The sequence below is a fragment of the Scardinius erythrophthalmus genome (genome assembly GCF_964197995.2).
Source record: "Scardinius erythrophthalmus genome assembly, chromosome: 1".
In the NCBI taxonomy this organism is placed as follows: domain Eukaryota; kingdom Metazoa; phylum Chordata; class Actinopteri; order Cypriniformes; family Leuciscidae; genus Scardinius; species Scardinius erythrophthalmus.
Window position 1 is genome coordinate 74,633,972 of NC_138221.1, and position 15,859 is coordinate 74,649,830.

The window sequence follows — 15,859 nt, forward strand, 5'->3', positions numbered from 1 at the left end:
CTCCGCTGAGAACTAATATAGGCTTGTCTGTTGTAGTCCATATACCCCCGGTTTCACAGATAAGGCTTAAAGGAGAACTCCGGTCAATTTTAACATTGAGCTCATTTTTTTGTACATTTGGAGTGCTGTTATTTAAGCCAGCGCAAATACCTTTGTTTACATCCTGTTTTTCGGTTGAAGTCCAAAGTAGTCGATTGCCGAGTTCACGCGCGTGATCATAGGTATTAAACCTATGCGTGTGAACTCTGCAATCGACTACTTTGGACTTCAACCGAAAAACAGGATGTAAACAAAGGTATTTGCGCTGGCTTAAATAACATCATTTTTATACATATCTTTCACATCTACTGCAGTCAGACTCACTCGTGTTCACTCAGAAGGAATCACTCACATTTTCTGTGCACTTGTAATGACACATCAAGGATGTTAAGAGGCTAAAAGCAGGTTTAGTACTTGCCCCATTGAAGTCAACAGGGTGCAAATTTTAAAAATAGAATAACTCGGTGTAGGCAACACCGATTTTTGTCGTTGTTCTCTGTATTGACAGCACTCCAAATGTACAAAAAAATTAGCTCAATGTTAAAATTGACCGGAGTTCTCCTTTAAACTAGTCCCAGACTAAAATGCATGTTTTAACTGAAAGCAACTTGCACTGAGATATCTTAAATTAAGTCAGATAGAGACTTGAGATATTTTGTCTCAAGATGCACACCAGTAATGTTTTTTTTTTTTTTTTTTCAAAGGCAAGTTTATAAAAGCTAGGCTACTAACATGTCCTAATTGAACTAAGGCCTGATCTTGGCTTAGTCTAAGCCAGGGGTGGGCAAACTTTTTGGCTCAAGGGCCACACTGGGTTTTAAAAATTTGACAGAGGGCCGGCCCAGTAGCAGATTATGAAGTACGATCTCATGAAAGTGCGTATCTATACCACAAATTTTATTTCTCGTGCCATTTATATGCCAAAAATGTTGTGTTTTTTTGTTTTGTTTTTTTGTTTTTGCGTGCATGCTACACACTGTAAACCCCTTGGTTAGGATTAGGGGTGTGGAGTGCGTGCCTATTACACGCCATAAAGTGCATATCATATGCACGCGAAAACATTATGCACTACAAATACAATTCGTGGTATTCGCACTTTCATAAGATCGGGCTGAGCAAACAGACAACGTTGTGTCAATGTCTGTGCAAAATTCAACAACTGAGAGACGACATTCTGACAATACATTTTTTTTATGCTAGATATCCCCCATTTAGCATGTTTTGATGTTAATTTTTAAAGATGTTAGATAATTATATCCTATACTTTTTAAATATTGTTTATACTTATTATTATTTAATGGCCTAACAGTAGAAACAAAACATCTGCAAGTGTACACTTAGAAGAGTAAAAATTACAGGTTACGTTAATTCAGCTTTATTAAAACTGAATGGCAATTTGCACTTCCAAAAGTCATACATTTGTGGAAATAAACGAATATACAAATTTATTTTAAGAATAATAAAATAAAAAAACATAAAAGGCAAAGGCAGATCAGAACATTTAATAAAAAATAAAAAAATGGGTTCTGTACATGGCAGACAGGGTAGCGTAGTCGAAAGCCGGACGATAAAGGTCGGTAAACGGAATCGGGCAGGATACATCCACAAATCCAGAGGAGCAAAGAAACTAAATAGCAGACAAATCAAAGGAAAAACTAAGGTGTGTAAGCGGTTACCAAACATTTTTTTTTTCTCATTGAGTTACCAAAAAAGGAAAAAACATTAACGTGCTTGAAGTCTATGCGCTTAAGTTGCTGTCTGTTTGGTTTCCATGGTGACGCGCTTGTTACGTGACACACCGCAGCCACAACAGCGCTGAATGAATGATCTGCTTTTATGTCATTTTTCCTTTTTTACATTTGTTAGCTATGGCATGCAATATATGATATTCCGATTGTCAAATATATGCAACGCAATATATATATATATATAACGCAAAGTATTGCAAGAAAAAAGGCAAAATTAATGCGATCTTAAGACAATTTTTTTAAATACTCGGCGGGCCGGATTAAACAGCCTAACGGGCCGCATGTGGCCCGCGGGCCGTAGTTTGCCCACCCCTGGTCTAAGCCCTGTCTGTGAAACCAGGCCATTGTGTTCCAGTTAATTTGTTTCACCCCTCTACAGGCAGGACCAACCTACGGTCGTAAGATGATGACCGGTTATTTAGCAGCAAAGGGAATTCAAGCCGCAGAAAGTCGGGTTGGAATAGCCCTCCGGACAATACATCGTGAAATGCGCAAATAAAATGCAGAAATCAAATTTCGCATTTTTGTAAAGCGGAAAAAAAAGTTGTATGTCAATTATTTGATTTTCGGTAACACTTTATAATAACGTTCAGTTGTAAGTCATTTATAAGTGGTTAGTTAATGATGAACTAATCATTTGCAAAATATTCATAAATGATTAGCAAGTGATAACATTTTATGTATGTTTTGTAAATTCCATTACAAGTCATCTACAAGTGATTGGTAAATGATTAACTAATTATTTATGAAACATCACTATGCATTCATAACTGATTAATAAGTGATATGTTAATTATTGTATGTATGTTTTGTAGATTCAGTTGTCATTTACATTTGATTAGTTAATGATTAACTAATCATTTACAAAACATGAATATGCGTTTCATACATTTTTAATAAATTATGTTATTTTTTTGTATGTATGTAGCAATTAGACGGTGCATAAAGTGTTGTAAATGCCTTGTATACACGTACAGATCATTTGTAACAGGTCAGTAACAGTGTTCAACATAATGATAGACATCATTGGAAATGCACTCTTGAATTAGGTGCATGCCCAATGGTATCAATTACTGAGTTCACTGTGGTTTTGGAGAGTAGGGTGATAAGAGATCCTCTTCCACTTGTTCCACTGGACTGGTGCAACTTCCTGCTGTTTTCAATGCAATCATCAAGATGCTCTTTTGGGCATAATATTTTCATAATAAAAGGATGAGTTCCAAAAAGTTCCCATGGTCTATGGTATTGTCATCGAGTGTATATGCTGCCTCATTCTCCAGATGCCTATAGCTCAGCCCCCTCTTAGCACATCCACAACACGCTCCAATCCCTGGCGTCTCTTTCTTGTTCCCTATGAGCAGACATCTGACTACCAGCAAAAATGCTGCTGATATATGCTTTTGAGCATCTTAAAAAAAAACGCTTTGGCACAGGTTTGGTTTACAATGCTCTTTACATGCTCTTCTGTGTGCTGGTGTACATGCCTCCAATCTAATATTCCAGTAATTAATATGCTGGTGTCAGTTATCTTTCCAAAAGCTATACACACAAAACAAAACAATGCATGACGTCTCTCGCAATATGTAAGCCACTTCCTGCTGGTTCCGTCTTTACAGGAGAATACCTTCTGCATGACTGGATTTCTTTCATTCTGTTGCTGGTGGTGATCTAAAAATCTTTGTAACATTGTAATGTATGTCCCCCTACTCCCTGCACTCTCTCTCTGGACACTCTCCTCTTCTGGGGATGCTATCTCAACCTGGCTCAAAAAGGCATGAGGTGAGACTATGAGGTAAGTTTTTGTTAACAATGATGCAATCAGGTCCCGGTCCATCTATTTAAACTACATTTATTTCATACTAAGTATACTTCAAATCCATTAACATATTTATTGACATATCACTTAAGACTTACTGATATAAAAGTATAAACAAACAATCTTTTCCCCATCCCTAATTTGCATATTTAAATGCTCACTGACACGATGATTTCAGTACATGTGTGTCTGTCACAAAATTAATTGAAATTACAAGGACATTTGGAAATCCCACATGGATACCCGAAGTTTCTGTGCACTTTAACGTGTTTGATAAATATACATATATATATATATATATATATATATATATATATATATATATATATATATATATATATATATATAGGGATTGTGTCTGAAGAGAAACAACATTGTTTGCATTTGAAAAACATTGTATGCATACTAGTTCATGTATGAACCTGGAATGATTGTTGAGGCCTCTTTGCTGCAGCCTGAAAGAAAAGAACCAAATGGTGAATAAAAGAACAAGTAAGAGCTCGAAAAATCTTAATACAGAGCGGGTACATCACTCTTCCACGAGTCAGGAATGAGACTCCTACATACTAAAATTAGGCAACAATCTAGCTTCTGCAGTTTGCCCTGCGATGAAGTTCAACGGGGAAAATCACGATCCTTTGAAAAATGTTGTGTTTTTAAAGTTTTGTGGCTGCGTTTTCTTCAGCTCGGCCCGCTCAAGTGTCTGATTCCTCAGGCGGCAACGTTAGCAAGCAAGAGAAAAAAACTAGTGAGATTATTCAAACGACTATCGCACCAACACATACATCACATACAGAATTTCAAATACATTTTTATTCAACAATGGTAACGTTACCCCTTAACCAAATTGAAGACGTTATAAATGTAATGTTGCCAGATAAGAAAAAAAGTATATGCTCCCACAAATCGAGAATGACACTTCAAATTAAGCTATCAGCAATCTCTTTTCTGCAGTTTGAGCTGCGAAAAAGTTCAGAAAAATGTGTTAAGTCTGCACGTGGTGACAGTTAACGTTAGCTGGCAAGAGAAAAATCTGAGTGCATATTTCCGGCTAGCGCACCAACTAATACATCACATGCACAATTCCAGTTTAATTTTTATTCAACAATGTTATCATTTGTCCAAACTGATGACGTTATCAAATGTTGCCAGATAAGAAAATCTATCGAAATCATGCGCAAATCGTTTTTTTTTTTTTTTGGTAATAAAATGCACACGAAATGACTAATTAGGAAGGGTGCCGCTCGCTACTCTTAAAGTTGAACAAACAGCTAACTTTACAAGAGCAAACTGTGGAAATTAATGAGCAAAGTTACGTTTCTGAAGTTAAATGAAATTCCGATGAAAGTGTGGAATCTTGTAGCTTTCCATGGCTGAAAAAAAATCCCGCTAAAAATTGCTGTATTGTGATTCACAGAAAAAAATATTTTTACTATAGAATTTACCCGCCATTGAAAATTGACCATGATGCTTTGCAGAACTACAACATGCTGTATACAGGTTCTACAGTAAGCATTTGCTCATTTTACAGTAATAATGCTGTGAAAATACAGACATTTGTTACAGTGTGACAAGTGCACTTTACAATTTAAAGTTTATTATTTTGGTTATTATTTTTTACTTCTAAAGCATGTATTAATCTTACTTAATGTTAATTTCAACATTTACAATTATATTTTTTATATTTTTTTGATAAGTTAATGTTAGTTAATGCATTCACTAATGTTTACAAATGGGACCTTAAAAAAAAAAGTCCTAAAATAGGCTTAATTTGTTTGTGTGAAACATAATTTCTTTCTCATTTAGAGTTGGTTGGCATTCTTAAAACGAGTAAGCTTGACTCTTCCAGCTGTGTTTTGGTGTGTCACCAGATGATGGCGCTCTCCACCAGGCGACGCTTGATGTCTGTCCAGCTCAATCACACCCTCATGCAAGAGGATAGATAATGAACATGTATATTCTATAATACTTCACAGTATCATAACTTTGAAACCTCTTTAATACAGTGGCATCAAACGGGCAAATTAGCACGGTAGTTTTATTTTAATGAGTGACCAAATGTATTCCACACAGACAGTGCCAACAAATATAAATCTCCAAGCAATGAATGCTGTTTACAAATCAAAATACAACATGCTCAGAGATACACTTTCTATTATGAATTATGATTTATTAGACAACAGGCAATTAAGAAAACGGAGAGCAGAATTTCTAACAGTCAAATATTGCACACAGACTTGAAAAATGAAGCTTTTTGGACCGAGAGGGTGGAAGTGCTGACTCGAATAAAGCCTTTTGCAATGGTAAAGATTATAACCAGACATGTTGCTATGTGTGCCATCATTCAAAGTGTAAACAATCAATACTAGTCAGCAAGTAAAGAAGGCAAGATATGTTTCAAATCTATGAGTACTGAAGTCAGCACGATCATGATACATGTGTCCCTGCCTGATCTCAGAAGGAACATACAGTAAAGACAAACGTTCTAGCCATTTTCAAATAGACATTCTATTAAAATGTGGAAAATCTCTGAGATCTCTCTAGATGACTGTCTGAGCTTAAACGTATGTTGGTTCATTGGGATAGAGACCAGAATCCTTTCACAGTTAGACTGTGTATTGATCAAACTGATTCCCATTAGATGACATGGAGATTATGAGAGAGACCATTGGCACTATTTTTTGGCTAAATGAATAGCAGTCAGATTAGTTAGATGTCGAACTCTTGAAAATATTGTTTACATGTTCACAATGCAACAATAGAGTGATGCATCTTACAGTTCAATGCCGTTCTATACAGTCTAGCAGCATCTTGTGGGCTATACGCTGCAAATTCTGCATAGTATTTGAGTAGAGTAAAAATAAGGCCAGAAAGCATATTTTTATAGTGCAATGAATAATATATGGTTTTTGTTGTTGTTTGCTACTGACACAATATTTGATTTTGTCTCCATGGATAAAAGATAAATGAAAGATGACTAAGTACTATTTTTTTTCTCTCTTTTAATACAATGACACTGTAGAATTCCTTAGTCCTCTTGTTCTTATTGTGACCATGGTTTGCTTAAGAACTCCATAAATATACTTTATAAATAACATTTTCAGAGTAACATTTAACAAAAATGCATTTTACAGGTGTTAACCAATGAAAACATCACATGGTAACCAAAAACTGTAAGTAATTCTATTTTATTTAGTAAATTAAGAAAACTAATCCATCATTGTGGGCTTTAAAATGGAAATCATAGTTTCTGTGTTTCCTCTTTCTCTCTTTGTGTATTCCATGTGTTCTGTGGCACACAGTTTATAGTTTGCTGGAGTAGTGACCCTTGTTTTTTCAGACTCTTGTTGTGCAGGTCTCCATTAAGCGGTGCGTTTTTAGTTTCTTTTGGATCATTCGCTATTTGTGACTTGTTATGTTTGCTGTCAGTGCATTCAACATCATCCAAACCACCTGTTTTTTTCAAGCACAGAACATTCTGGAAACTTTTTTTGAAGTTCTCTGACAAGAAGGCGTATAATATCGGGTTGGCACAGCTGTTGGCGTATCCCAGCACCACGACAAAGGCGAACATGCTCCTTAAAAAAGGCGTAGTGCTAATGGTGCCTGTAACCGATGTCACGTTGAAGATGTAGAAAGGCAGCCAGCAGAACACGAAGACGGCGACCACAACGGACACCATACGCGTCACCTTCTTCTCAGAGCGCTTTCGTTTGCTAGAGCACACCCTGATTCCTGAAGACTTTACCTTGATGATAATGAGCAAATAGCATAGACTTATGACCACTAGAGGTAGGAAGAACCCCAGGAAGAAGGTGTAGAACATGAAGGCGGTGTAGTAGGCCTCCTGCGGCTCTGGCCACACAATAGTGCAGAAGCAGCCGTCGTGTTTCGTGATCAGTCCACTGTAGATTACAATTGGGAGGTTGACGATGAACGACACGACCCACACGGCCAGGTTGATGGCTTTTGCGACACGGGGCTTCCTCCATTTGGTCGACTTTATGGGGTGCACCACAGCCAGGTATCGATCAATGCTCATCACCATCAGACAGAAAATACTGGTGAACTGATTGAGAGAATCTAAAGTCATGACCACGCGGCACAGAGCTCCCCCAAACGGCCAGTGCACCAGCGCTAACTGGATAGCGATGAAGGGCAAACCTAGCATGAACAGAACATCTGCCACTGCCAGGTTCAGGATGTAGATATTCGTAACCGTCTTCATCTTGGCATAGCGCAGGATGACATAGATGACCAGAGCGTTTCCACAAAGACCAATAGCGCATACCGCAAAATACATGAAGGTGATGACGACTGTGTTAGTTTTGGTCAAGCTCTGGTCGGTCTCGTTTCTCAGGCCTTCTTCGGATATGTTGTCGAGCAAAATGCCATCATACATGGGGAATCCAGACAGATTATGGGGGAAGTTACTGGGTGAGAATGAAATTGTCCAGGGATCCATTATATATTTCTCTCAGATTCCCAATTCCATTAGGTGTGACATATTGCCTGGAGAAAACAGTATAATGGTAAATTAGTTATATACTGTTGTATACATCATATTTTGTTATCAGTGATAATCCTAATACAAACAACACATAATGTCTTTGTTCAAAAACTGCCTTGTTGTTGACACCCTACGCTTTATTGCACTGTAAAATCTAATTAGTTTAGATGTACTTAAAAAAGCATGCAAACTGATTGTCTTAAACTAAGTAAAGTGAAATAGGAATAGTATGTTGTACTGACAAATTCTAAGTTATTATAGTTCACTTACACAAGAGTTCTAGTAACTAAAAAAGAACTGTAGAGAGTACTTGATCAATTTCTTGAAAATTACTTTTGACTCAGTATAGTTGTTACCGTTGTTGTGTTTTGCATGCTGAATGTTTAAGTCTGTGTGAGTCTCAAGCATGTTCAACTGTAAGATATTGTCACAAATATAGAGTATATCAACCCAATTAAACGTGTATGCAATAAAAATAAGTGTTATAAGTGTTAACAATAAAAATTTAAAACATCCTTATTTGACATGAAATAGACTAGTTAGTGATTTAGTTAGAGGTTAGGTCACCTTTTAAAAGCAACCTATTTTTTCTTCCTTTCCTTTGAAAAAAAAACAAAAACTGTGATTTCTTGTTGCATTGCTGAATCAATAGGAAGAGAATTACAAAACTTTCAATGAAGTTCCAAGTGCATAAAACCAAAAAGAACACCGATCACCATAATGATGAGTCCAAACGGAAACATTTTAGGAAAATCAACATCAATTTATGAAGTCAGCTTATGTGATGTTCTCTCAAATTTCTCAGTTGTGTTGACAATTTAACATTCAAGATGACTTTGGGAAATGAGTGAATGGAGCTAGAGAAAAATAACTGCAGAAGTGGAGGAAATTAGAAAAAGTATATTAAGAATTGCCCTGCCTCAAAAATTATTTTTTCCTTGTCAAAATGGCACTCAAACCAATCAATTAATCTGAACTTGGGTTTTCTGAGTAACCACGGCATACCATGTGAATAGTCCATATTAATATTTTTTTACAATTAAGTTAGTAAGAACAACTGATAGATTTTTAGTGCGTCTAAAACATCATCATCCTAACTGAAATGGAACCTCATACAGTAAGAGACAGATTTGGAACATCATCACAATATCCACACAGACGACTCATAATTCATTTCAATTGTGTTAGCATGTTGCTATAGGTTAATTATGTGATAAAAAAAAAAAAAAAACATAGCCAACACAAATTTTGGGTAAAATAACCCATTTTTAAATTATACTAAACAATGTTGGACAGAGTGCCCTCTTTCCCCACTTTTATTTGCACTCTCAGTGGAACCTCTTGCTCAAGCAGTTAGAGAACATAAACACATCTCCCCCATCACCGTACTTGGCTCAAAACACTTCATCTCTCTCTATGCGGACGACATTTTGCTCTTTCTCTCAGATATTGAAACCTCACTCCCCTCTGTGCTTGTTTGAGGAATTTAAGAACTTAGCTGGCTATAAAATAAATTGGTCAAAATCTACGTTGCTTCCAATGAACTCTGCAGCTCAAAATATTACACTTCCCTCAGGTATTCCCATTAACAACAGCATGCGATACCTTGGTGTGGACATATACACAACTCTGTCCCAAACTGTGAATAATAACTATACAAACATGCTCCAGAAGCTTAAAGGGGATATGCAGTGATGGAGTATTCTACCTGTTTCATTACATTGTTAAAATGAATATATTGCCCCGGTTCAACTTTTTATTCTTCATGATCCCAGCCTCTCCCCCTTCAAAATTTTTGGATCAAGTTCAATCCATGATTTCAAAGTTTCTGTGGAATGGCAAAAGGGCCAGAATTAAATCGACCACATTACCACGCCCTAAGTTAGAAGGTGGACTGGCACTCCCAAACTTAAAATTTTATCATTGGGCTTTTCAAGTTCGAGCATTACGTAACTGGGCGGATGAGAACTCCATGGTGCCCTGGAGGGTAATAGAGGAAGCACTAGCAGTACCCCACAGATTGCAGGATCTTTTATATATTAAACATAAGCATCGGAAATTAAATGAAAGATTTGGAAACATAATATCATATTCCCTTTTAGTTTGGAGTAAAGTAGAGAAACTTCTTGGTGATGTGCCACAATATCATACATTATCTCCGCTTTGGAACAATCCACTCATTTTAACTGCAGGAAAACCCTTTATATTTATTCCTTGGGCGTCAAGGGGAATTAACACTTTAGGGAATATATATGATGATAATGGCCTTCTCGCCTTCCAGCAATTACAGCAGAGGTTTGACATCCCAGGTTCTTCATTTTTCCTTTATTTAAGATTACGTTCATCATTGATGGCTTGTGGTGTTACGTGTGATGCTCAAATAGACTCTCAATTTCTATCAGATTGGTTTAACAACAGCCAGTGCGCTCGGGGATGGGTTACCAAGATATACAATGCACTCATAAATTCACATAGTAAAATATTACCCATTGAGGGGATTTGGGACAGGGAGCTCAATAAAACAGGTACTCAACCAGACTGGCACAGGATTTGGTCAAATATAAATAACACATCTCGAAATTTAAGTCATCAATTGATCAACTTTAAAGTAATTCATAGATCATATGCCACTCCTTACAAACGTTATAGAATGGGTTTACTATCAACTCCCAATTGTACTTTATGTCCGAGTTCTTATGTTGGGACAGTTTTGCATATGTTTTGGGAATGTGCGAAAGTGAACACGTTATGGACTCATGTGTGTGACATTATGGGTAAAATACTCTGGACTACCATAGTTCCAGATCCTTGTTTATATTTGTTAAATGATGACACCATTTTAAATTTTAAAGTAACATATAGGAAAATGCTATTTTGTGGCTTTACAGCAGCGAAAAAAAACAATTCTAGAATATTGGTTTAATTCAGAGATAAATTTACTGAAACACTGGTTGTTGAATGTGCAATCAATGGCTAATTTAGAATACTCAACAGCCAGATTTAACCGGGCAAAGCCCCAAACTGTGTCGGACTGGGGATATTTGGTTGTTGAACTGAATATGCTTCTTAGAGGACTATAACACGTGTTTATTTGTTTTCTTTTTTAATTGTATGGGCCCATCTTCTCTTTTGTCTTTTATGTTACTGGTATTAAGTGTGTACATATGTTTCCCTTGGTTTTGACCCCCTTTTTTTTTTTTTTTATTGTGGTGACGGTCAGTGTTTGAGTGCTGTTTTGTCTATGTTTATGTTTATGTTAACTTTCAAGAAAAAGTTAATCACAAAAAAAACAACAATGTTGGACAGAGTAGTATTTAACTATTTAAATGTTACTGAATAGATAAGGACTATTCAAGAAAATGATGGTTTTACTGATTTAATTTTTATTACATTTTAAATAACAATAACAGCTAAAATTCCAATCACATAACTGTACCTTGAAGCTGGTATAATGCGGTATAATTCCGTTGTTGGACGATCAATGCTTCCAGTCAAATTTATTTTTTTATGTGGCTCTGTACAGCGATGCAGTGCTCACTGACCTAGAAGAGCAATGACCTTTATGTCATAATCATGCCTGGTGTTCAAACAGGCTGAACAGCTGAACAATCAATGATCACCACCTACATGAAACATGTGTACATTTATCTATGGAAGCTTGTTTCTGCCACTGAATAAAAACTAAAAAATGTAAATGACTTTTTATCTCAAAATTCAGACATTTTTTTCTCAATTTTCTCAATTGCGGGTTTACATCTCACAATTCGAATTTTTTACCGAAAATTGCATGATAAAAACTCACAATTGAGAGATACAAACTCGCAATTATGAGATATACAGTCGGAACTGTGAGATAAAAAGTCGCAATTGTAATCTCATTATTTTTTCCCCCCTCAGAAATGGACTTTATAATCGCGATTGGGAGTTTATATCTCACAATTCTGAAAAAAGAAGTCAGAATTGCAATATATTCGAGAAAAAAAGTCAGAATTTTGAGTTTATATCTCGCAGTTTGGACATTATTTTTCACAATTGCTACTTTATGTCCCGCAATTCTGACTTTATAACTCACAATTGTGAGTTTGTATCTCGCAATTTTGAGAAAAAAAAGTCAGAATTGCGAGATGTAAACCTGCAATTGTGTGGAAAAATGTCAGAATTGTGAGATAAAAGTTTGCAATTATCTTTTATTATTATTATTATTATTATTATTATTATTATTATTATTATTATTATTCCATGGCGGAAACAGTAACCCTTAGAAACCCTAATAAAGTCAGTGAAATGCAGAATTCACCACAAAAGCTCCAGGACTGGAAGTGTCTGTCACTTTACTGCCAGTCCAAAGCTGATAATATCAATGCAAGGTGTTTCATTTGTTATTAGTTTTATTAGAGTCTCTTTAGGGCAACATGCAAGAAATTCTATGTTGAAAGGTGGTTATTCCATCAAAAAAGTGAACAAAACCATTTTCTATTTATGTAACCCATGTTAATAATCACTGACAAAATCTGTGATTTAAGCTTATGTCTGTATACCATAATGCAACTTAAACCTTTCAATATAACTCTTTATTTTATGGTTCATTCATGCATAGTGGACATCAAAATAAGAAAATTATGTGGAAAATATTTAGAAACTGAAAATGTTGTTCTACAGTATATTAATATCCATTGGTTCATGTGGAATTTTCCTCAAATTCTTTTTAGTGCAGACATTCGCATGAATGATCAAATTATTGAATTTTCGGATGGACAAAATACATATAAATGATTTTTAAAAACATGTATGTTTAAAATGGTTCATTCTTACCTTCATGTTGGAGTCCATTGTACAGTACAATAGGATCCAGCTCATGATTATGTGGATGTGCACATGTGGAGAACATCTGAATCGCAATAACCCTTACAAAACATCCAAACACAATCTGATCCCATACAATCTGAACTGAAACTGACACTGAACAGATATGAACCTGTCCCGAGACAAGCCTCTCAGAGAGAGAGAGAGAGAGAGAGAGAGAGAGAGAGTCTATGTGTGTGTGTATTGAAGAGATTGTAGTCTGAGTAAAGATAATGTATGATTGATGTTTCTTCATCACGGATGTGTGTGTGCATGATTGAATTGTCTGTTCAGCGTGTTCTTCTCAAGAAAGATTGGACAGTGTGAACCACGCCTTTATCCCAAAAGCTTTCACATGACCTTAAAAAAACTGCATTACAGAGATGCACAAAGCTGGAAAAGGCTGCCAACGCACCGCTAAAAACCTGGCTGTTCATGAATCGATGGTGAGGTACATATGTTCTCTGAGATAATACACAACACTTTGTTTAAAGGAGAAAGGGCGGTTCACACCGACCCCAGCTGTGAAAACTATCAAGTCAGATAATTTTTTATTTATATAGTGCCTTTTACAATACAGATTGTTTCAAAGCAGCTTTACAGAGATAACAGGAAAATAATGGCAGATATTAATAATGTCCAGTTTAGCATTGTTTTATTTCCGTTGTAAAAATCATTAGTTATTAATTTAGGGACCGTTTACACAACACGGCGAGAGACTGTCTACATTTTCTTGCCGATGATTTTTCCGGAGTAAGTCTTTCCCCCAATCCTCCCCATTACATGGTTTCGGACTCAAACACACACACACTCACACACACACACACGGACATGCTGCATGTTTTTGGATACAGGGACTCCACACAGAAAGGGCTGCTGGCTCAGCCGGGACTGGAACCGCGGTGAGGAGGCAGTGCTTTACCCACTGTGACACTGTGTTTTACACCATTAACAAGGAGTCACTGTGGAGCTCCTGTGCTGCGGTTTTCTTTTCTGAATAACTGGGACCAGCTTATGTACAACATTCCTTTTAAGAGCCATAGTAGGATTTGTCAGAAGATTACATCATGCAGCACTAGGAGGATTACTTCACCGGCACCATGGTCAGCAATGCATAATTTATGGATATGATGTAGTGCGGGGGAAAAAAATCCTCATAACTTTAGTTACACATTCATTTCCATGAAAAAAAAAAAAAAAAAAAAAAAAAAAAAAAAAAAAGTACAATCATTTAAGATTTTCCAATATTGTAATATGACTGTGTGGACATAAAAGCAGTTAATAGGATGATACGAATATTTTTGAAGAATTTTCAGAAAATTATGATCATCAACATTGGGTAGTAAAATGAAATAATATATGAGCATAGAGTTTAATTTTACATTTTTTTTTTTTTTTAATAATGTGGGGTTTGTGATTTTTGCAACAATTTTTCTTTTTTTAATTTGTGAAAACAAACATAAAATGAATTAACTGAATCAGATTATTTGTCTTTATAGCTAAGGCTTGAAAAGATTTCATGCATTCTCCAAAAAAGAAAAAAGAAAAATGCTTTGTGTTTATTGACCTGCTTGAAGAGAGATAACAGTCCATAAAGGGCTGATCCAAACACCAGCCAGCTGCTATGGATTTTTGCCTTGCCTCTAGGGTGATTCGAGGTCACAGTTTAGAGTGTGGCACAAAGTACACCCTGTGTCTACTTTGCCTTTCAATCTCTCTGGGATAGCTTAGCATTCCTAATTCTTTTCTATGTATATATATAAAACTCTATTCTCTCTTTTGGCCAACAACAGCAACAAAACCAAGTTATGGGTAAGTAACTGCAAAATATTGTATGTAATATTACAATATTTTGTCTTAGTATATTGATAATGATCATATATTATATAACTTTATATTATATGATATGCTTATGCAAAATATTTAGAAAATTCGATACATTTCTATCTAGTGAAGTTGGCCTTTGTGATGATCACCAGCTGAAGAACCCTGGACCCTCTTTTGTTCATTGCCATTCCATCAAGGACTACATTTCCCAAAATCCATTGCCCAGACTCATCTTCCATGATTATGTTCAGCTGTGTCTCATTAGTCTCATTAGCTCACCCTATATAAGCCTGGTCAATAGGCTAAATGCCAATGGCTGTTGTGACGTACTTCTGCTGAAATGTCAGCCACCGCGAATACGTCCGTTAGCCTTCTGCAAGTTTAAATACCTTCTTGTGATTGTAAGAAGCAGTGAGTCAGGAGCACACATCAAATTCACATTTGAATTTAGCATTTTTTTTTATGTCATTACACTGTTTAGAACATAAGAAACAAATGAAAAAAAAAAAAAAAACATTTTTGAAAAATTATATTTAATTCATATTTTATGCTATGTCCTCTGAAGAGGACACCAGGACTAAGTTGTTTAAAAAATAAAATTACATGTCTAGGTAAAAACAATGGTATTCTTTTTTTTAATTCACCAATCAATTTTTAGGTTTCAGGATTTTTTTTTACCAAACTTTTTTTAAAGATGATTCTCAACTATGTTTTGAAAGACATAATGGAATGGATTGATAGACCATTTTACTTTATGCAATATGTGCGTAAAATGGCCATACATGGCTTTTCCCATTCAATACAATGTATCTACACACTGTATCTAATTTGCATATTAATGTGTTCTTCGTGCAACATGTGATGAAATAAGAAGTGTAATAATAATGGGAGTAATGATTGGCAACATTTTCATAATGTTTTAATGTTTTTCAGCATTCCTTGCTGAAATCGCACAGATATCGCACAGTGTATGCCCGCCTTAATGCAGTCAAAAATAATTTACGGGGAAACCTTCCAATCTTTCGTTCGTCACATGACAGACGTAATGAATGGATCGTTAATGAATGACCCATCACT

The 15,859-nt window shown here is 35.8% G+C and overlaps 1 protein-coding gene across 2 annotated transcripts; it reads right to left on the reverse strand.

Moving 5' to 3' along the window:
* Positions 1–5,625: 5,625 nt before the first annotated feature.
* On the reverse strand, positions 5,626–13,074 carry sstr2b (somatostatin receptor 2b). Of its 2 annotated transcripts, none has more exons than XM_081365036.1 (2): positions 12,926–13,074; positions 5,626–8,115 (listed from the first exon to the last, which is right to left on the reverse strand). In XM_081365036.1, the coding sequence occupies exon 2, from the start codon at positions 8,066–8,068 to the stop codon at positions 6,845–6,847; it is 1,224 nt and encodes a 407-aa protein (XP_081221162.1). In that variant the 5' UTR covers positions 8,069–8,115; positions 12,926–13,074; the 3' UTR covers positions 5,626–6,844. The 2 variants fall into 2 exon arrangements, with proteins under 2 accessions (XP_081221162.1, XP_081221161.1); XM_081365035.1 differs by lacking the exon at positions 12,926–13,074 and adding an exon at positions 11,550–11,655.
* Positions 13,075–15,859: the final 2,785 nt, after the last annotated feature.